This window comes from Acomys russatus, chromosome 32, assembly GCF_903995435.1.
Source record: "Acomys russatus chromosome 32, mAcoRus1.1, whole genome shotgun sequence".
NCBI classification, from domain to species: domain Eukaryota; kingdom Metazoa; phylum Chordata; class Mammalia; order Rodentia; family Muridae; genus Acomys; species Acomys russatus.
In genome coordinates this window covers 21,995,445-22,018,309 of record NC_067168.1, presented here as the reverse complement: position 1 = coordinate 22,018,309, position 22,865 = coordinate 21,995,445, and the positions used below count along the sequence as shown (strand labels likewise).

General features: G+C 44.2%; 1 protein-coding gene across 1 annotated transcript in view; it reads right to left on the bottom strand.

Moving 5' to 3' along the window:
- Positions 1 to 22,865, bottom strand: part of Slc9a9 (solute carrier family 9 member A9) — a 565,142-nt gene that overhangs the window by 76,862 nt on the left and 465,415 nt on the right. The window contains exon 14 of the mRNA XM_051140492.1: positions 14,410 to 14,493. Coding sequence (XP_050996449.1) covers positions 14,410 to 14,493 — 84 coding nt within the window. The remainder of the gene's footprint in view (positions 1 to 14,409; positions 14,494 to 22,865) is intronic.

Genomic DNA, 22,865 nt, shown 5'->3' with positions numbered 1-22,865 from the left:
CAGCCAAAGACATCCTCCATCCCTCCCTCCATCCATCCATCTATCCAATACACCGTCCTTCACCCTTACAAGAATAGAGTAAGCAGTCTTATCTCTGAATGTTGGTTTTATGTGCAAACCATGCTGAGCTGATGCGAGGTTGTTTTGTTGAGAGGGTCTGTAGGTGGGCTTTACAGTGTCCAGAGAGCAGATGGGCAGTGAGAGCACACTGCTCCTGAAGGGACAGGATTGGGCAGGGCAGCTCTGGCAGAGCTTCTGCATGGGCAGAACCTAGGTAAGACTCTTCTGTGGCAATAGGGACAGGCTATGGAGTGGTTATGGGGTTTACGATTCATGCCCTTGAGTAATACTGCCCACCCTCCCACTCAGCTCTTTGTTACCTATGCTGAGCACAGCTGTGGGACTCTCAGCCCAGCTCCTGCAAGGTAGAGATCATCATCGTCTTCATCCTTATTTTATCCACCAAGGTCTAGAGGGTTCAAGTAGCTTTTCCCCCTACCTCCCATAGCTGGTAAGTGACAAAGGTGTGAATGGAGCCGCCGTCTGACTCATGCTGTGTCGCCTTGGGCTAATGAGTCTGAACTTGGCTCTTGGTGGGATGAGACAGGGCGCAGCCATGCCTATTCATAACGCAAGTTAGCCTGAGGTGAATTTCAGTGAGGTCTACAGACAGAAGACAAGTTGATGAGACCAAATTAGCGCAAAATGCTGAAATAAATGTTCTGCCTCTTTTCCGTGCAGGGTGTTAACCGTGGCGCAGTCCTCTGTAAGAGAGCTACTTGAAGAGAAATAGCAAGTTCATAGGGAGGTATAGAGAGTGGCATCCAGGAGGCAAGTTGCTTGCTTATCCCCAAGAACTAGCCCAGCATGAGCTTATCAAACAAGCCTTCCTAGGTGAGAGGAGGATTCACTTTCTAGTTTCCTCCCCCTAGCCTGTCCACTGCAACTAATACCATCCAGCTGGACATGTATGGTTGCCTGGACCCCCTACTTTCGTATAGCCTGGCTCTTATTCTCTGTAGCTCTGACATCCCCAATAATTATCACACCCTGTTCCGAGGATTTGGAGGCAAGAGTTTCCTAGCACTTGCCCCTTTCCTTTCTATTCCTATTGTAACTACTGTAGTTAAGTACCCTGTGACTTCCGAGTAAATGCTGTTAGTTCCATCTCTCTAGACGCAGACTCTTTCTATTCCTGTGTCTACACACTACCAGAGTCTTCATCGTCTCCCAAACTGCATCCAGACAAGTTCTCCCAGCACTCAAAATCTTTACAAATTCCCCTAAACAAGGCTCCTCACATGGTCTTTTTCTAATCGCCAGTCTTCAATGTGCCCGGCTGCAACCCCCCTCTCCATTTGGACATTACAGTTTTTCTGAAGGGCAAATGTGACATTTAATGGATTTAAAAATAGTGGTTGGGGGCTCGGAGACAGGAACTTGAGGTTCCGTAGCTAAGAAGTCAGAACCTCGAACTTCATCTTGTCCTTTCCATCCCCATCCTGCCTGTCAAATCCGAGTGCACCAGCTCTGTACTTTTCCAGAGCCAAGTGGTGAGGGCTCTCCTCTGCGTTTGCATAGAAAGTTGTGTGACTTGCTGACTACTTAAGACAATTGGGGGAAAGCCTGAGAATTCCAGCAGAAGGGCTCGATGGGGCACAATGCCAACAGAGATCAAACTTGCAAAACCTTTTGAACATGACCACTTTAAGGAACATTATTTTTTTAAAGCACAAACACATGCAAACCCTGAAACAAGTGTCCCAATCGTCATTTGTTTCTTATTCCGTAATGTACTCTGACATATTAACTTTTGAGTAAGAATCTGCTAAATGGATTTTGAGACCTACTCATGAATTCAGAATAGCCGTTTGAAAATCTCAAGCCGAAATCGTCTAAAAGTCCCTTGATATCTTTAGAGGTTTGCAACAGTCTGGACTTGCAAGAGAAAGTGCAGCTCCTACTGGAGACATAGGCAGTTCTGACAAGGCTGGCTCAGGAAGGAAAGGCCTTGGCCAGCCAGGGGACATCAGACCTTTGCGGGAAGGTCAAAGATGGCTGTGTCACGCGGGGCGGGGCGGGGGGGGGGAGCATCTTCGAGGAGTGAGATTTGTGGGAACCAAAGATGGAGGGAGAAAGGTTTCTCAAATGATGAAACTGTGTCTGAAGCCTAAGAGGAAATGTACATGCTCACCATAATCTTGGCTACACTGGGAAATGAAGAATTTAAAAATAATAAAAATGTAATGAAAGCCTCTGTTTCTCTCTGCGTAGAGAGTCTGCAGGCCTTCAGGCCTAGAAACCTGTCACCAAATTTAGTATCATTTCAACTTTATGAAGCAGTCGATGTCTGCAAAGTAATTGTACAATTACCAATTACCATAATGCTCATCTTCTGAGCATTGTAGCTCACAGAAAAGGCCCGAGGACTTCAAACTCAAGAGTGAAGAAAAACATTTTTTTTTTTTTCCTTAAAAAGAAGAAACATTGGTCAGGCCAATTAAAGAGCAGGCTTCTGAGCTTGTATTGCTAGAGATGCTTAAGATGTGGGGTGCTTGCTGCTGTTGGTCCCTTCATCTCTCAGTTCCCAGATGGAGCCTGCAGTGCCCACAGCCTCTCATGATAGATACTAGCACACTACCCTCGGGGGTGCCCGGAATGACTCAGTGCACCTGGAGCGGGAGCGGGACCAGCACCAGCACTAGCACCTGGAACCCAAGCCTAGGCCAGAGTGAAGGATGCTGGGAGCAGAGCTTGCTGCTGCTAGAGAAAAGCAGGAGGACAGCACAGAACTGTTCCAGACCCTTCCGGTGCCAGCTGCTCAGCACACACCGGAAGTTCAGGCATGGGCTTGCATAGCATCCTGTGTTCTGGCCGTGTTTACAGGCAACACGTCAATGCTGGATTTCAAGGAATTTCAAGGAAATAGCTTCAAGGGGTGTCAAAGGCAATGGTTTCAGGATGTGTCTGCTTCCTTTGGGAGGAGGGTGGATTGCTGTGCTTCCTCCCCTAATTCCAAAAGACAACAGTGCTATTTACTGTAGTGCTATTTACTGTAGGCTGCCCTTCGAGCTGCGCATGACTGAGACGCTCGTGAGGTTTTAGTTTACCAGTTATAGAACAAAAAGCAACTTTTTCTTTGAAAGTGAAATCTAACCCACACATTTTCTGTTAGGTTACTTAAGGCCTCTGTCTGTCAGAAATCCTGCTGTATCTGGCAGTAGATGTGGCAGCTGATCCGCTAACTAATGCCAGATTAGCTGGCTGATGCCTGGGGTTTTAGCTCGAAGGCATTGTGCTTGACCTTGACCAGAATACTTACACCACTGGATTGTCTTCATTTAGGGGAAATCAAAGACCAATGTCTTCATGAAAGGACACGTTCATAACGTAACACATTTATGTCTTAGAATGCATGCAGAGGGCCCCAGAAAATCATTCACTGCACTAAGTTTTACCCAAGCAGGAAGCTGGTGGATATTTGGGAAGCAACTATCCGAGATCATTTCGTTTTTCCCTGTCACATTGCCCTACTAACCTGGCCATTCATTGTCACCACTGTAACAAAGGCACCAGGTGACTCTATGCTTAAGCATCCACCTGCTCTCAAGAAGGAAAGTCGTTTTCTTGCCCACGAGGTGTTTGACTGACAAGTTGTGCATGCAGAATGCTCTGGTCTCACTTCCTGACAGTTGTGCTGTTTCCCAAATGCCTTCACCCGTGCTTGGGATTTTCCTGACCTGCCAGAGGCCTCTCCTACCCTCAGCCTCCTTGTAGCTTCTGACTGCCACTCAGTTCCCACGTCCTCTCCAAGGTGGCTCCCTGACTCTCCTGAGCTGCCGCCGATCCTGTCCCATTTTGGCACCGACAGCTTCTCTCTCTATGCTCCAGTTGTTTGTGTTCCCAGAACCCCATCTGCTAAAACCTAACCCCCAAGGAGCAGCACTGAGAGGTAGAGCCTTCTGAAAGTGACTCAGGGTACAGTGCTCTGCTCTCACAAATGGGACTTCTGTGGCTTCAGAGGAAGGTTAAAGATATTCTCCCCAATTCTCTAAAGAGTAAAAAATCAACAAAATGCAAAAACAAAACAACAACAACAACAACAAAAACCAACCAACCAACAACAACAACAACAAACAAACAAACAAAAACCCTATATTTTTATGAAGAAAGACATCAAAGCCAAATCCAATCCCGGAAGTACTAAGTGTGAAGGCGCCTGATAAATGACTTGTCACCCAAATGCATCAAAACCACTTTGGTCCATTTTTAGCCACCCAACAAAATCTAAATTAATAACAGTAAGAGAGAATTCTTTTTCTTTTCCATCACCCACCCCTTCCTTTATAAGACAGGGTCTCTTTGGAACTCATACAGAACTCTGGTCTTGAACTCAGAGAGAGAGAGAGAGAGAGAGAGAGAGAGAGAGAGAGAGAGAGAGAGAGATCTGCTTGCCTCTGCCTCCCAAGTTCTGGGATCAAAGGCCTGAGCCACCACAACCCGCTGAGATTTATTACTGTAACTGTAACTGTAACTGTGGACTGCTGCGATGCATTCCATGCTGAAAAACAAGCTTGTCTTCCAAAGCCTGCCTTTCTCCCTTCCTTCTGAGTCTCTCTGCTTTGCAGGTTTTCTTCTAGCCATGTATTCGATCCATGTATAGCCATGCATGTCACATGGTCTTCTGTCATGTAATTCTCCTTATTTAGAATGTTCAAGCTCTCTTCTCTTTATTGAATTTCACTTCAGGAAACCTTAACTCTTCCGTGGACCCTTCCCCACATGACTTAAAAAACAGCACTCATTGCCCCATCAAGCCTTTCTTCAGTTATCAGTGCACTTTACTTTGTCCACTGAGGTGGTCTCTATGAGGTGGTGTGACAGACATTGAAGAGGTACCATCGACATCTCTACCCCATAAAGCAAACTGCAATTTAGGGTGGTCTGCACCGTGTGGTGTTTACAATGGCTTCATATGCAGACAGGTGATAGGTAACCGCAATCCTCCAGAGACACCTGGCTCTGCCTCCTGCAGGTGAGAATCCGTGCAGCCGGCAGCAGCCATCCAGGCTGACAGTGTGTCTCTGGAAGCTCATGAATTTGTTGGCAACCTGAAAATGCCCTGGCTGCCACAGTTGAGGAGTGACTAAGTAACAATTAAATTTGAAACCAAAGACATCACCGGCACCAGGAGGGAAAAATATGAAAACGAAATTCAATACTGGCAACATTGAGGTAATATGTGTTTGATTTTAAAAGTCTTCACATTTTTTTCCTTTGAATATTTTTAAACCAAATGATACAGCACAAACCTAGAACTCATCAATATGACATGGTATCACTAATGGCAAGACAGCTCAGCTTCACCTGGAAGGGGCAATTGAAAGACTTCTTTATCACGGGAAGGTACAAGATGAATAATTACCATCAAAGCCCAGTATTGCTTCCATTGTGAAATCAAAAAATTGCTGCACTTCTCTATCAAGTCCAAATTGCTATCTGAGGTGTAATTTCCAGAAAAATAACCATGGGAGGATGGACCATAACATTGGAAAAATTATACGTGAAACAACTGTGTGTGTAGCACAGAGTCTGTGTGTGTGTGTGTGTGTGTGTGTGTGTGTGTGTACATAGAGAGAGAGAGAGAGAGAGAGAGAGAGAGAGAGAGAGAGAGAGAGAGCGTGAGAGAGAGAGCGCAAGCACAGCTTAGCCCTCAGCCTGGGGCACTGACTAAAGATCTAATAGGAGTTACAGCTGGCTCACAGCCTAAGTGAAACTTTTGCTTATGGTGACTGAAGACTTTCTTATGCTATTGAAGTACAACTGTTATAACTTAACATTATTGCAGAGATACAAAATAATGGAAGTTGGGCAACTCACAGATAACAAGTGCTAATAAATATTAAATGCACCACATGATGTTGTCCTTTTAGACCTGTGGCTATCAATACATAGTAAGTTAACAGAACTCTAACATTTACTAAGTATCACTCCGAGTGCCCAGGTGAATTCTTCTAATGATCAAACCAAACCAAACAATTACATAACTACTCCTGGGTAGGCCATAATAGCAAATCATAGTTGGTTTATGTCAAAAGGCAAAGTAGTGAGTCATAGCGGAGAATCAATGCCCGAGCATTACAGCGGATCCTCTTTATTTGATAAAAAGCAACAGTGGGACATCTGAGTGTGCCTTTCTTTACTCTAGAAATGCCTTCCTAAACCTAGAAACCAGAAATTCTCAAACAAAAACACATTAGAATGCAAGCTCTGTGGAATTTGTCCAGCCATGCATCTGGGGCCTAGGATGCCACTGGCCCGTGGAAGGGTCTTGGCAACTATGTAATAAATCAAAGAAGGAATCAATGAAGGGATGGGAGGATGTCTGAAACAGATTGCTTTAGTGTCATAATTTAAAGGAATTTGTGAATCCATTTTTCCACAAAAGGAAGAGCTATGTTCTGACTTTGTGGTGGCATAAATCTCAATGTTTATTTTTTTTTTTAAGTGAAGATGAAACGAGAAAGCAGTCTTATCTACTAGAGACGTTATTAAAAATGTGCTTATGGGAAAAAGAGAAAACCATTGTAGGGCACCTAAAGCTCATTTGGAACCCTAGGACCACGCCAGAAAACCCACTCACTATCCTCAGACCCTCATTTTCACAGGGTCAGAGGGAGGCTACGGTGTTCAGAGGGTCAAATCTACAGTCACACTTTTTCTCTAGGAAAGCTTACTCCAACTTTGGATTTAGGCTACAGGGTCTTGAGGAAATTGCACTTGCTGAGTGTTTTCATTCTGTGACACTAGAGAGCAGGTTGCTGCTTTCAGTAGGAGGTTTTTAATAACTAGTCAACTTTCTCATGGATTCAGACAAAATAAGGGGTAAGATGCCTCCACCCTATCTCATGGAAGGAGGAAGCAGGGAAGAGCCACACTTAAGCACGACAGTCTGTTACCCCGTTAAAAGTTCCTTGTGCAGCTTTCACCAAGTCATGAGAACACAGTGGCCCAGGAAGGTGACTTTTTCTTGCAGTTACTTTTACTTTCTTTTCATTTGATCACAAGCTTTTGCAGCAGTGGCACCTATGAATGCCCAAGGAACCAACTAAGGGCTTGAGGACAGTGGCCTAACTGCTGCTCCATACAGGGACGCTCCTTCTGGCCAACTGTCTCGGGGAAGCAGACGCAACGCTGTGGGCATTCTTCTGTGAGGACACTACCAGGGAGATACTCACGAGTGCCTTCAGAATCACTTTTGCTTGTCTCAGATATGTACCCATTGTGGTCCTTCTGGAAACCACCTGGGGATCATCTGAACACTTTGCAAATGAGAGCTACAAGTGACCACAAACTATAGCTCCTGTAAACACATCCCTCATCCCCCAAGTCTATTTCTCATTACTGATTTCAAACACATTTGAGGCCAACACTCCCTTCAACTGGGTGAACAGCAGAACCTCATGAGGGCCAGCCACGCCCACCTACCTTGTTTACTGCTGAAGCCTAGCATTGCCTGGCACATACTGGGCACTCACTAAGGTGCTGCTTATTACAGCTTCTATTGTCTTTCTTTCTTGCTAATGAAAATAAAATGAGCCCGATCCCCAGGCTGGTGAAGCCTTTAGTGGACTACTGAAGAAGTGATGGCTTCAGGTCCATCAGCAACACTGGATACCTCAGATGACTGATGGTCCTGCTGGGCTGTTTGCATCCCTGGATGCTCTGCTCTCCCTTATAACACAGAGGTCCTTGCTTTTCTGGAACACTAGATGAGGCCAACTCAAATCATTCACTAAAGCTATAGCACTCCTCCGACAAATGACTCGCGGCTGCTCCCAGCAGTCAGCCTAGGGAAAAGTCTGCATTGCGGGGAATCGGTCATTTGGAATGGAAATTGTTGCTCATAATATTCACACCTAGGATTTAACATAAGCGTGACTGTGTGGGATAGAAAGCATTCTGTCAAGTTCTGAGAGGGGAAGTTGCCTTTCTTTCTCAGCGTCCCTCCCCGCCCCCCCTTGTATATGGTTTCATTTAAATCCCCTTACTATGTGTTTACTTCCCCTGGAGTAGAGTCCTCAACCACTCGTATTTCAGGGTGACAGGGAATCTTCCCAGGAGGAACACACAAGAGCCACAGCACCCACACATCCTGCAGTGGGCCTTTCATTTGGTGGGCACTTTGTGAGAGTCTTGGGGCTTTTATTGTTGTGAAGAGACATCATGACCAAGGCAACTCTTATAAAGGAAAACATTTCATTGGAGATGGCTTAAAGGTTCAGAGGTTTAGTCCATTTTCATCATGGCAGGAAGCATGCTAGTGTGCAGGCAGACACGGCGCTGAGAAGGAGCCAAGAGTTTATATCTGCATCGGCAAGTAGAAGGAAGAGAGCGAGAGCAAGAGCCACTGGGCCTGGCTTGAGACCACCCTCAGTGACTCACTTCCTCTAATAAGGCCACACCTACTCCAACAAGGCCACGCCTCCTAATAGTGCCACTCCCTATGGGCCTAGGGGGGCCACTTTCATTTAAACCACCACAGTGGGGGAGATCTAGGCTCTTTCTACCCACTTGGCTTTCTGGAATTGTATTACTGGGTCAATTTGCCAAGTCATTGTTATCTCTGAGTATTCTTCATACCATGTGAAATGCTGGCACACACACGCTATGTTCTCATGCTGGTTGACGTTGGCACAGGGGAAGTTCTCAAAATGATTTTATGCTGCCCTTTTTATTTTGGAAAAGGTCATTTTTTATATCTTGTGTCATTCGCTTTTGTAGGACTAATATATACACATGCTTAAGGAGAGGCATGATAAATGATGGGATGGAAAAAGACTCGACGAAGCAGACAGCCCAGCAGGACCATCAGTCATCAAGAAGGCGCGCATGATTCCCACACCAGCTGTAACACTCTGACTCTAACCAAATAATTCTAGCCGATGTCTTAAAATATGAATAAGGATGCATCAATTTTAGCTTCTAGCATGCTCATTATATGAGATTGTTAGTGAGGTTGATAGGTGATTCTAAAATTTTGGGCTTAGTCAATAGAACCAATATATAAATGGTAGGATAAAATGGTTTCAGCCACCCACGCAGAGCAGACGCAGATTCCAAGCCTGGGCCAGGCTGAACACAGCGCTTCAGTTGAGTAGTGGAATATAAGTGACAAAATATAATATCTGGGTCATTTGAGTTTATCTTTTAATAGGCCAGACTGCTTTTAACCTCAAAAAAAAAAAAAAAAAAAAAAAATCCTCCCTTGTATGAAATGGATAATCACGTCAACTTTAACTAGAATCTTAGCCATGAAATTTTGGGCTCTTGTTTTATTAACTAAGTTACTAGTAAATTAAGCTTGCAAAATTCTGGGAGTTACAGTAGAAAAATAATGGCAAAAGATCCACATTTCTTTCTCCCTACGTACAGTAGGGACTGAGGTAGCGAGAACCAGCCAGAGAGTTTGAGGTCGATTAAAGTAACTGGAACCAGGTCAGCTGTGAGTGGTTATCTGTGTCCAGAGAGGGAGGTACAGAGGTTTGGGAGCTATGGGTGAGTGTCTACATGGGGCAGCCAAGATAAAAACCATGAAAACCATCCACTTGGCCTTGCCCTCTTTGCAGGCTCACTTTATAACCTTCAGATAATTAATAGACATTTCCTGCTATATCAATGCTAAAGTGAAGGCGCCCTGGAGAGAGAATATTGCCTTGCTTGTTTGCTGCTTGTCTGGTTCATTCATTCATTCCTGCTTGTTTGCTGCTTGTCTGGCAAATTCATTCATTCATTCCCTCGTTCATTAATTCATTCAACAAACATTCATTGAATGTCCCCTCTCTGCTAGGAATTCTTCTAGGCCTTAAGGACAACTACAGAACAAGAACAGACCCAAATCTCCATCTTCAGAAAGAAGAGATCTTTGTCAGAGGAGGCAGTTAAAACAAAACTCATGATATATTGGAAGGTATTGCCCTAGGAAAATTACAAAGGAAAGAAGAATTAAGTGAATGCCATATGGGGACTTGCTAATTCCAATACAGAGCCAGGAGGGTCTTGAGGCAAGAGGAAGGAAAGAGGAAAAGAATAGAAGCATTTCAGTCTGAGGGGAGAGCCAGTGAGAAGCTGGCCCTGGTACCTTCTGGGCACAGGGTACCAAACTGTGACTTTAGTCTTCTCCTGGCTAGGGAAGGATATGCCACCCCAGGGGGGAGGGGTGGTATGGGAACCCAGAAGTTTGAGGTCTGGCTTGCATTTCTGCCTCCTTTGAGCTTGGTTAGACTGAGTCTATTCTCTTAGGAGACTGAAGTACTCAGAGTCCCTCGCACATTTGACTTTCTACTCCTGAAACGTGGATGGGTGATTTGTTTTATGGTGCTGGGAACTGCGCCCAGATCCCGCATATTCTGACTGCTTTACTGTTGTGTTACAGTCCCATCCCAAACTTTGAAGATATGGTTCGGAAACTTAAGGGCTCCTTCATGGTGGTGTTCTCTTTGTGACCAGCACTGACCTCTGACCCTGATAATCACTTGAATAGTGTCAACAGGTATCTGAGAGGTGAGCGCATGACATAGTGAGGAGTCAGGACTACTCCTTGTTTGAAGGACAACTTCATGAAGGTATTGAGCTATGGGGGTTTTTTAAGCAGAGCGAGAGAATAGTTCACAGCAACATTCATTTAAGTATCTCTATGAACTTTGGAAAGAACTGGGCTTGAATCACGGAATCGAATTTTACCAGCTGTGGAACATGAATGGTTACACTGGTGTCTGTCATACAAGTAATCCCGGACCCTGGCTTCCTGTCTCAAGGATGGTGGTAAGAATTCAAACCAAAAGAGTGGTTAGCAGAGTGACAAAGCGCAGGGCCTGATAGCGCCCTGGGGCTCAGTAGCGTTTGTTCCCATCATCCCCTTATGGCCCCATTTCTTCTTTCTGCTGCATGATTCAGACTTGCTAGCCACATTGAATTGTAATGAAATTGTCATTAATCATCAGCTTTGGCACCCGAGCCTTCCAACAGCACAGCTGAACATGAGAACCCTGGTATCTGCACTGAGGCCAACCTTGACTCCAATGTTCTCTTTGTGGGTACTCTCTGCCCTCTCCCCCAACACCTTGTAGAGTCTAAGAGGAAAGAGAGGTACAGAGTGGAAAGCCCTCTGTATTCTGTTTGCCTAGTGCTTATCTTCACTAAATATGCATTTGTGTGATCCCTCAACACTGTAGCTTTGAGGAAACTTATGATAATATACATACAGATTACTTAATGCCATGGAAGATTAAAACAAAAAAAAAATTATGTGAGCCCCAGGGTTTGTTTTATTGCTAATAATGATGACCTAATAGGCCTTGGGTCTGCACATTGGGCATCAATTGCATATGAATGGGGACTGTAATGGCTAGTTTTCTACGAGAGTACCTCACTAGTCATTAAAGCCTAGCTTAGATGTTGTCGTCAAAAGCATTTTATAGATATGGCTGAATGTATAATCAGTCAATTTTTAAGTTGAATGAAGTATCCAGTGGGGCTCCTGTAACTAGTTGCATAACCTTGAAAGCAGAACTGAGGCTTTTCTTCAGGATTCTGCCTCAAGACTGAGGCAGTGGCAGCTGCTCCAGGTTCCAGGCAGAGTCAGCCCTTTAACTTGCATACCTGTTAGCAAACCAGTTGCCAACCAGTTCCTTGAAATGGGTCTATATATGCACACATTCATGCATAAGTTACTTTCAGCAGTTGTTCCTGTTTCCTTGGAGAACTCTGTCTAGTTCAGGTGTGCTTGAAGGTCCCTTTATTCTTTTTTCTTTTGACAATAACACTCTTTTTATGGTATTAGGGAATCAAACCTGGGATCTTTCATGTTAAGCAAGTGTCCTATCACCAAATTACCTTCTCAATTCTGTCAGGAAGAGGCTGAGGCAGGATGGTGACAAGCTCAAGGCATGCCTGGAGTGTCGAGTGAGTTCAAGAGCAGTGTGGGCAACTTAGTAAGATGCTATCTCAAAATAAAAAAAGAAATGAATCAAGGAGGAGTGGGGGCTGGGGATCTATAGCTCGGTGGTAGATCGCATGTCCAGCATGTGCAAGATCCTGGGCTTGGACCTTCCTTCAGTACTGCAAAGATGAGCAACAATTCTTTATCCTGCTTCCACCGTATGATGGGATTTTACAGAAATGAAGTATCGATAGCCCTGTACTTTATGGTCCATCCCTATCAGTACCCTATAATTTCCTTTGGTCATGCTGGGCAACCTGACTCCTGTGGGGGACTCTCCCTATTTTGGCGATGACTGTCATGGCCCAACCTATGAGGGCCACAGGGTTCAAAGTGGCCAACCGAGTGAATGCAAGTGGTAAGATCATAACTTGCCTGAAAATATAGCTATATCAAGGGGTCCCAGAGTTGAAGCTGGTTGGCACGTTCCTCTCCAGGCAAAATTCAGGCTTTAACTAGGGCACAGACCCCCCCCCCCAGTTGTCTACGAGAAAATGCATTTGTGCAACGATGGCGGCACTGTGGTTTCTAGAATGAATGCACAGGAGGACAAATTGCAACGCAGAGAGATATTACAGAGAGGATAAATCTGCTTTCATTTCTACTAGGCTGTCCTTAATCGTATGGAAATAAACCTTTGGTGGAAAGTGAGATTAAAAACTATGACATCATCTAAATTTAGAGCCACCGCTCCGAGCTAAAAATTTGAGTGGGCTCCAAATTTCATCTTCCTGTCTCCAAGTTAATTTCTCTACTTTATTCCTTTTCTTCGCTGCAAAGCTTCCTCACAGCACTTTCAGAATTTGGAGGAGGAAAATAAAAAACCTTTTTTTTTTTTTTTTTAAACCAGGTTTCTGATTTCCCGTCTCCTTGCTGTGTATTTCATTAGGTCGTTGCCTCAGTCATTTCTTATACCTTTCTATAATTTTGGTTATCACTGGCAGGAGTCAATCCTGTTTCTAGAAGAGAAACGCAGCCGGAGCAGAAACCTGCCATAACCTGCCAAGAGCAAACTAGAGAGAGCAGGAAAGGCTGCAGGTAACTAATGAGACCAGAGCACACAAGACATTGCTAATGACCAAGATGCACTGCCCTTTGCAGGGTGGTCACTTGAACGGCCCACACACAAACCCAAGACTCACATGAGGAAAGACATCCGGCCGCAGACACAGAGTGATGTGCGCTTAAGCAGAACTAAGTTCCAAGCTCCGCCTTCCACAGCATTGCGTGGGGCCAGCGCACTGCGGGATGTTTTCTGATTTATACGCGAACATGCTCTTGCTTACCTCTGCATCTTTAGTTTTCTTCTCCTCACTTCCTTCTAATCTTCCTTTGTAATTTCCAGGCCTTCCTCTGGTCTGCTTTCCTTTTATCCCCGATGTGAACTTACGACAGTTGTTGGCTCCTCGGCCCTTCCCATCGTAGCTTCCCTTTCTGAGTTCCATCAAACTTCCAAAAAAAAAAAAAAAAAAAAAAAAAAGAGATCTCCCCATCTTAACTTTCCTGCCCCCACTTTCTATCATAGCTTTAATCGTTTCTTTGGGTTGTAATCACCCAGTGACTGACTGACTTTTTCTTGCTAAACAGAGAGGGATCTCGTCATTGCGGAAAAACCAGCACGGCAAAGACCCAACATGCTTTGTACCACAGGGTGCTCTTGACTGGATTAGCCATGGACTGCTCGTTTCTACGGGGTAAAAGACTCCAACCTGACTTTTCAGCCCTCAAGCTCACATAGCAAGGCATGTCTGAGGTACTCTGCTCACATCGATGGGGGCCGGGGTAGGGGGTAGGGGGAAGCTGTTCAGAGGAAAGAGTTTACCTAGCCTAAGGGGGAACCAGTAAGTGGCCACACTTTACACTGTGATGAAGCAGACTCCCAATCCTCAGCTCATTCGTTTCTACTCCCACCCGACCATTTTACACAGGAAACAAAGAAAGGTACGCAGTGGACTTCCGGAAGGCGGGTGCAGTGTGGCCCTGTCCAAGCCTCTCAGACCAGCCAAAGCCTTCAATGCGCCTTTAAACTGTGCAGTAAAGCAGGGCTCTCGCTAAACCATAAGATCTCTATACAGAACAACAAAATAGACAAGTTCTTCAGGACCGCACGATTTTGTTACCTGACGTTAGAAAATATCAGATTACCATACACACACACACATACACACACACACACACACACAGACACAGACAAACCTTATCAACACAGGGGTACCCATTTTCCCCTTTCAACACTTCACAGTGGTCTAGGTGGTTCTAGACTTTGAAGTTGTTCCTTGGTGTAAGTTTGCCGGCGCATTCACTTTACCTTTGCTTGCTCCTCGGGATGCAGACCTCTTCCTCCGTGATGAGGGAGCAAAGTAGCCTGCTCCCAGGAGGATCTGCCAGGTTGTTATCAGAAAGGATACTTGTGGTCAAATCCATACCATATTCTGAAGAGCTGTGCACTCTCCGTCTTGGTCATATTCTTGTCCAACTTATTCACTTCCTGGAAAGACACCACAGAAAATGGTACCCCTTCAATACATGCCAAGCCAAATTTGATCCAACTACATTATTAAAGAAACACTTAAAAACATGGTCTAGGCATGCTCATCTTAACGTTGAAAGAGTTTTCAAATTAGCTCTGAGGTCTTTCCGTGTGGATGGGAGTTTGGCACAATTCAGCATTTGTTTTCTTACCCATCTCGATTTTAATAAATAACGAAGCGATATCACTTTTGGATGTCAGTGAAAATGGCACTTCTGTCACATTGCTGTCACATTGCAGTCCACTTAAGTCAAATCTGGGTAGCATTTATTTACAGATTGAGAAATTAATAGAGAAATGTCAGCCTAATAATTTTACACTGGTTTTTGCTCATTTTCTTTTTCATAGATCACTATTAAGGCCTCTGATTGGTTTTTGATACCTTTCTGTTAGGATCAGAAATAGGTCAAAGAGATGTTTCTGATGGGACGCTAATATGAACTATGGATATGCTTGTTTCTCCTCCCCTCCCCCCAAGCACCATAAAGCAAGGAAAAAGGAGATAAAGACAAAAGAGAAAAACAGTGTATTTTATGGCATGAGTAAGAGTCGGGGTGAAAGGGGAGACACAAGAAAGAAAGCCAATGGAAAGGGTTTGTGCTGAAATACTTGCACTATGGCAAGATAGCTCTTCAGGAACATTCTGATGTTTGAGTATTTTATTTTGCATATTAAGGAGAGTAAATTCCAATCAATTTCATGTGATGGCCACTGACACTGGGCTTAGTGAGGACTTTCTGCTTTGTCTGGACCCAGAATTTCCACTCCTAACTCTGCTATGACTTGGCTGATGAGAAATAAACTGAGCATTGCTCTGATGGACGATGCTGCATGGGAGACCATGGAAAGCCACCAGGCCCACCAAGGGCAGCCCTCCTCAAGCCCAGGATGCTTGGATTTGGTTGCATCTCACTTCTTTGTAGCTCTTCCCCAGCCGGCTCTATTATTGAGAACAACAAATAGCTACTTCCTGCTCTGTGAACTGTCTACCAGTGAATGCTACAGCTCCAAGAAGTAGGAATACAAGAAAGACAAGTGTGTCCCATTGTTACTTAGCAAGTCCCCTTTGCCGTAAACGGTGCAGTTCACACTGGAACCAAACTTAGACTTATCATCCTTTTGTTTTAGATCGCAAATGTTTCAAAATGCAAAGCTTCCTATATGATGCTCCCAGCTATACCACTGTTCCCTTAAAGGTTTCTTAAAGCCCAGTCCCGGCCCCCTACCCCTCCTTTTTTTTTTTTGGTTTTATAAGACAGGGTTTCTCTGTGTAGCCTTGCCTGTCCTGGACTGGTTTTATAGACCAGGCTGGCCTCAAACTCACAGAGATCGCCTGCCTCTGCCTGCCCAGTGTTAAAATTAAAGGCATGTGCCACTATGCCCAGTTTTTTTTTTTTTTTTTTTTTAAGGCAGCATCTCAGTATATATCACTGGCTGTCTTGGAAATTGCTCTGTAGACCAGGCTGGCCCAAACTCATGGAGGTCCACCAGCCTCTGCCTCCTGAGTGCTAGGATTAAAGACCTGTACCACCACCTTTTATAATGAGCATTGGAAAAAAAAATCATCAAGAGGGTCGTGCTTTCACACTCCCTCAGCTGTAGTTTCCCACTTCTATTCCCAGCTCTTCCACGAGCCCCCATTGTCTCTCGTGGGTGTTATGAGGCCTCTGCTCTGTGAATGATGCCGTGCCATGTCTGGTCTCAAGAGTTAGAATTTCTATCCAGTTATCTCTAAAGGAAATGTAGGCAGCTGGGCTCAGTCTCCCTGCATTTCCCTGTGTCTCTCGGTAGCCATGGTCACTTAACAACAGTGCCAGAGAGTCATACAGCAGTTTCTGCATCATGAGGCAGCCCTGGGCATGTTTATGAGCCTCCACTGCCCACAGCATGGCAGGAAACCTTCTCATAGTGAACCAGACTAGCTCAGAAAGCTCTGCACCAAATGTGGGAGCTTCCTGTCTCTTTTCTCCATTTCTTTAAAAAAAAAAAAAAGGACTTTGGGGGTTTTACCCATCAACTGGCATGGCTGATTTCCATAGCTGGTAGCACCTACTAATTACAAAATATCACTAGGTATTGGAATTGCATCTCCCAGCCCCCCCCCCCCACTTGAGGTGGTAAGCTTGGGTGGTTTAGAGGCTCAGCTGCCACAGCCCAGCTGAGTAGCTTTGCAATAATGACAGTTTCTAGCTATTGGATGCTCGTTAACTTCCAGGCGGTGTGCTAGCCACATTATCCAGCCATTAATTTTTCCAATCATTATTTTTCAATTTTCACCACAATCCATCTAGGTTGGTTGAGTCGTAGCTATTTTGCACTCAAGGACCTAGAGACCCCTAGAGAAAGGAAGACGTGAGCACAAAGTTACACAGTTAGCAAGAAACAGCAGGGATTTGAGACTGGGATGCAGTTGAACTGCTAGTCTCCAGAGATGAAGTTTCCTTCAAGCGTCTCATATTTAAACTGTGGAAAGCACAGCCAGTCTCTAACGGGTAACATAATTCCATAATTCTGTAGGTTTGTTTTTTTTTGTTTGTTTGTCTGTTTTTGTTTTTGAGATAGGGTTTCTCTGTGTAGCCTTGGCTGTCCTGAACTAACTTTGTAGACCAGGCTGGCCTCGAACTCACAGAGATCTGCCTGTCTCTGCCTCCTGAGTGCTGGGATTAAAGGAGTACTCCAACTGCCCAGCTAATTTCATAGTTTTATCTTTTTTCTCTCTTCTTCCCTCTCTCCCTTTCTTCCATCCTCAGACTCCTTCATAGGCTGACCTCAAACTTGACATCCATCTGTCTCAGCTTCATGAATACTGGGATTATAGCATATTCAGTGTTTCTTAACTGTAAAGTTAGTTGAGGAAATCAGAGTGGTCTCTAAGGAACTAAAGTCATTAATTACTATACTTGTATTACTGACCACTATAATAGCAGTGTATGTTTCTTGAACACATGCCCTTCAATGTCAGACAACATCTTAGATGATTTATTTTACCTTACAGATTCTGATAACAAGTCTTGAACATATGCTTTGTCACATGATCTCTGATTTATTTAATCACTTTACAGTCTGATCCCACCCTCCTCCTTTACTCCCAGTTCTACCCTCAGGTTCTCTCCCTCCATTCCCCCTCTCCTTAAAGGGGAGGTCCCTAAGGGACACCAACTCACCCTGGTATCTCAGGTATTTTTGTTTTTGTTTTGGTTTTGGTTTTGGTTTTTCGAGACAAGGTTTCTCTGTGTAGCCTTGGCTGTCCTGGACTAACTTTGTAGACCAGGCTGGCCTCGAACTTACTGCGATCCACCTGCCTCTGCCTCCCAAGTGCAGGGATTAAAGGCATGCGCCACCACCGCCCAGCTTACCTCAGGTGCTTTAAGGACAAGGAACCCAAGGAGAGTTGGGGACAGGGACATTTTGGATCACACTTTAAATTCCCCAGCAGCAGGACTGCTTTCACCCAGCTAGAGCTCTGGTGTGTTGTAAACAGGAAGCCAACAATGGCAAAAAGGGTCTCTGAGCAGGAAAGCAAGGTCAGGGTACCGGGATGCTCCTGGACACAGACGGGATAACTACATAAAGTTTAGTCTCCTGGGCACTCTTTTTAAGGGTTTTCTATGATCTTCGAAATTCTCCTCTTTTGTCTTTCTTCTGTCCCCCTCTTTTTCATTTTGCTTTTTAAAAAATACAATAGTGGAACTTAAAAGCACTCCTAAGAAAACATATTTCTGAGCTGGGCGTGGTGGCACACCTTTAATCCCAGCACTCGGGAAGCAGAGGCAGGCAGATCGCTGTGAGTTCGAGGCCAGCCTGGTCTACAAAGTGAGTCCAGGATGGCCAAGATAACATAGAGAAACTCTGTCTTGAAAAACCAAAACCAAAAACCAAACCAAAAACCAAAAAAACATATTTCTGTAAAAACCTCTATGGATTTTTTTTTCCTGCCATCTGATGAGTCCAATGTATAATTAAAAACAATCCTCATTTTAGTTGCGTGACTGGAGATGCTATTCACCTCACAATTTTGTAAAGAACTGACTTCTAATTCTAATGAAACAGAAGTGCAATATGTTTTCCCAGGTAGGAAAAATTCCACTGATGATCAGAAATTGACTGTTTTGCTGATCCTAGTTAAAAATTTCAATGTGTATCTTAAGCGTCTGTTGGCTCAGTTCTGGATCCATTCATTTATTTCTCTGGAGTTATTGATGGCTTCATAACTTGGTTATGAAAGGCCATTAATAAATGAGTAGAAATAAATGAGTTAGTTAGTCCAGTGTGCGTTCCGCTTGTTCAGTGGGGGCTAAAGAGAAGGGAAGGCCAGCCTTTGCAGTCACACCGGAGTGGGGAAGGTATCTGATGCTCCTGGGAGGGTCCCAATATGCAGAGGACCAGGAGGGGCATCAATCTATCTATGTTACTCTAAAACAGGGACCGACACATGCTTCAAAGACAATGGATGTGAGCAGCATCGGGAGGAGGATCTACAGTTCTATGGTGTTTTTCTTTATCACTAGCAATAGTTATTCTCTGTTAAGTTTCTTTACTCCGGAGAAGTGATACGCATTTTAGAACAAGCACAGGATACAACATATCCTCACCTTTCCTATTCCCAGATGAATTCTTAAATGTTCCCAAGACCAAGATTTGGACTTTCTTCCACTCAATAACAATGATACACTCACGAACTCGGAGCCTCAGGTTTCCCTGCTCGGCATGGGAACTGGAAATTCAAGAGTGCTGAATTGTACCTTTTATTTGCCTTGCTACATCTAAGAAGCAGAATGATGGATGTATATGGAATTTCTGGCCCCTTTATTATCTTCTATTTCTGGGAACATGTAAATGGCCAGGCAATCTGATCTTTCTTTCCCCCTCCCCCACCACCCACCCCCTTTGAACAAGGGAGTGGAGTAGAGACTGGGAAACGACTGAGCACAGCAGGAAGTGGGTCGTTTTCTTTTCACCGAGCCCTTCACATATGACGGCCTTCTTTATTTTGAATTTATTTGGACCGGTGAGGGCAAAGCCAACAGCTCTGGTGAGAAATCTACAAAAGCTGAGAGAGAACTGTGTGCTGCGTGGGCTTAGACGAAAAGCACCACGCAAATGTCAAGGCTTTCCACCACTGCTATGCAAAGAATGCCTTGGCCAACTGGACTGGGAAGTCTGCAGTGGGTACGCACATGGGCTGCTCCTCACTTCGGATGAGCCATGTGAAAGAACGCTTTGCTTTCCATGTCTCAGTATTTCATACTCAATGCTAATAGCAGCAGAAGTTAAGTGGAGTGATTATTATAAGGGTTCTGAAGCTATTTCAACAATGCTGTGAGGCCCCCTTCTGGGTTCCCAAGTTGCTTTTCGGATGGTCCATGTAAACGGAATTGGCCTTTGGTATTTTGCCTTATCACTTCCCTCCGGAATGGAGACTTTTATGGGGTAATCTCAAATATATGCTTTGGCTTACTAAGCACCAAGGAGAGAACCAAGTTTTGTGGTCTAAAAGGGAAAGTGTCTGAAGGGGTAATCAGCACAACCGAAGGGCAAACGGGAAGGTTTTGAAGTTACCCTTTAAAAGGTCAGCCATCAATTTTTAGTCCCCACATAGAAACACTTTATGCAAATGTCTTCACCTTTCCTGAACCCAAATGAATTCTTAAATCTGCCAAAGGAGGCAGTCAAGAAATGTACGTGTAAGAAGAAAACATGAAGGCAAGTAACTATCAAAAGATGGGCAAAACTCGTGAGATGCCTTCCAGGTATCTTCAGATACCCACAGGGAGCCTGTACTAGTCGATGGACCAGCTCTAGGGCTAGCTACCAAGGAATGGGACTGGTCCATACAACCTGGGCTGGTAACAGATGTACATTCATACAGCTAAGATAAATTGTTTGCCTCAGGAAAATGTGAGATTGGTTTTTAAATAGACATCTACAAATTCTTTGATTCTACTCCCTTTAAAAGATAGAGCCTAGACTGGCTGCTCTGAGAAGCCATCTTTGCATTGTTCCTGGGTCCTTCTCCATGCTCCTTCGCTGCAGCCACCTTTGTCACTTGCCTCCTCCTTCACCACCACAGCGGACTCCGGCAGCTTTCTTGCTAGAGTCCGTAAACTCCATTTCTTTCTCTGTCACTGCCTCGGACCACTGGCGTGCCCTACCATGTCAGACGCAGCAGTGGACACCAGCTCTGAGATCACCACCAAGGACTTTGAAGGAGGAGGAGGAAGTTGAGGAGGAGGCAGAAAATGGAAGAGGCACACCTGCCAATAGGGATGCTAATGAGGAAAATGAGGAGCAGGAGGCTGACAATGAAGTAGAGGAAGAAGAAGGTGACGGTGAGGAAGAGGACGGAGATGAGGATGAGAGAACTGCACCTCCTACGGGCTAGTGGGAAGCTGACGATGCTGAGGATGACGATGTTGACACCAAGAAGCAGAAGACTGGTGAGGATGACAAGACAGCGCAAAGCAAAAGCTAAACTTAAGGCCACTGTGACCTATTTGCCCTCCACTTCCCGTTTCAGATTTTAAACTTGGTCACTTTTAAATACAGAAGCAGGCTCCTCCCGCCCCTCAGCGGGCATGCCACCCACAAATGACAGGCGCTCTCCACCACCCCAGCAAAACCACAACATGAATTTGCAACAGAGGAGGAAAAGAGAACCAAAACTTCCCAGGCCCTGCTTTTTTTTTTTTTTTTTTTTCTTTCTTAAAAATACTTTAAAAGGAAATTTTGTATTTGTATTTACACTTTATATTTTTGTACATATTAGGGGCCAGCCATTTTTAGTGATAAGGGGTACCAAACTAGCCTTCAGAGTGCTCTCTGTCCAATTTCTGACTTTACTTGTGGTGTGACCATGCTCATTATAATGCCAAAGGAAAGGGAAAAACCCTTATAAAACAACAGTAACAATAACAACCTTTTGCGAGCATTCCAGTACCTTTTTTTGTGTATGTCCTTAGCTGTACTACAAGCAATTGGTTTGTCTGAGATGGCCAAAGAGAAAAGATTTCATTTCCCTTTCTTTTGTCTATGAAGTTGCTGTTTGTTTATTTATTTATTTATCTATTTTTGGCCTGTTTGATGTATTGTGAAACAACGTCCAACAATAAACCTGAATTTTATTTTGCTGAGTTGTTCTGACAAAACCAAAACAAAGAATAGAGCCCAATTTCCTTCAAGCACAGTGTGTAGGATGTACTGAAAACTCAAATCTAGTGAATAAAATGTAGTATACAAGTGATGTGATGTCATATTGTGCACTAGATTAAGTCACCAAAAGGCACCTGGACTACTTCTTTCCTTTCTTTCTTGGACTGCCTGCTTGGAGAAGCTGGCTTCTTAGTGATGGCGTGATGGCAGGTCTGTGGAGTGCTCTGTGTGTCTCCACAGAGTCTTCTATGGCTAAAAAGAGACTGAGGGCGTCTGCCAACATAGAGTCTCTGCATCTATACATGTCTTCCAGATACAGTCACTCCAGCTGACAGCCTGTCTGGAACCTCATGGGAGACCCTGAGTGGAAACACTCAGGTAAGTTCCTTTCAAATTCTTGACCCATAAAACCCTTGAGCTAATAAATAGGTGTTGTTTTAAGCCAGTATGTAGCAGCAGATAATGAACATTAACTAGCACATATTCTATTGTGAATTCTAGATATAAAAGGTGCTCATAGGAACTGAAAAATATAAGAAATGATGACTCTTGCATTTGTATAGTTCTTTGCAAAGTTTTTTTTTAACCAAATAACTTATCGGTTATTGGATTTATCTCCCCTCTTAACAGTCTATTAAAAAAAAAAAAAACAAACAAAAAACAAAAAAACTAAGTATGGGCCCAAATGACCATGTTATAAACTGAAGACTGGGAACAAAGACCAAAATAAAATAAAAAAATAAATAAATAAATAAATAAATAGAAAGAAAAGACAGATGAACTTAAAGATGAGAGAGGCTGTTTATACCACGTCGTCACTCTTACTTCACAGTATTCTTAACCTGGTATCTGATTTACAACGTCATTTACTTGGTATGTTAACCATTTAATATACCGGCATCTATATGCACTCACATGCCATAATGGAGACTGCGTCTTACAAAACAAGAGCCCAGCTTGAGCTACCCTCAAGTATTAACCCTCAGAAACACAACCACCCGACTAAAGGCAAGAGTCTCACATCAGGACTCATGCTCCCATTATTTGGCCTTCCTCGCGCACATCTGGAGACAAAGTGAAAGAAAACAATATTCTTACTCCCTATGCAAAATCACTTTCAGAATACGAAGTGGTGTGCCACGTGGGATGACTGATATCACAGATGTAACCGGACTCAGTGATTGG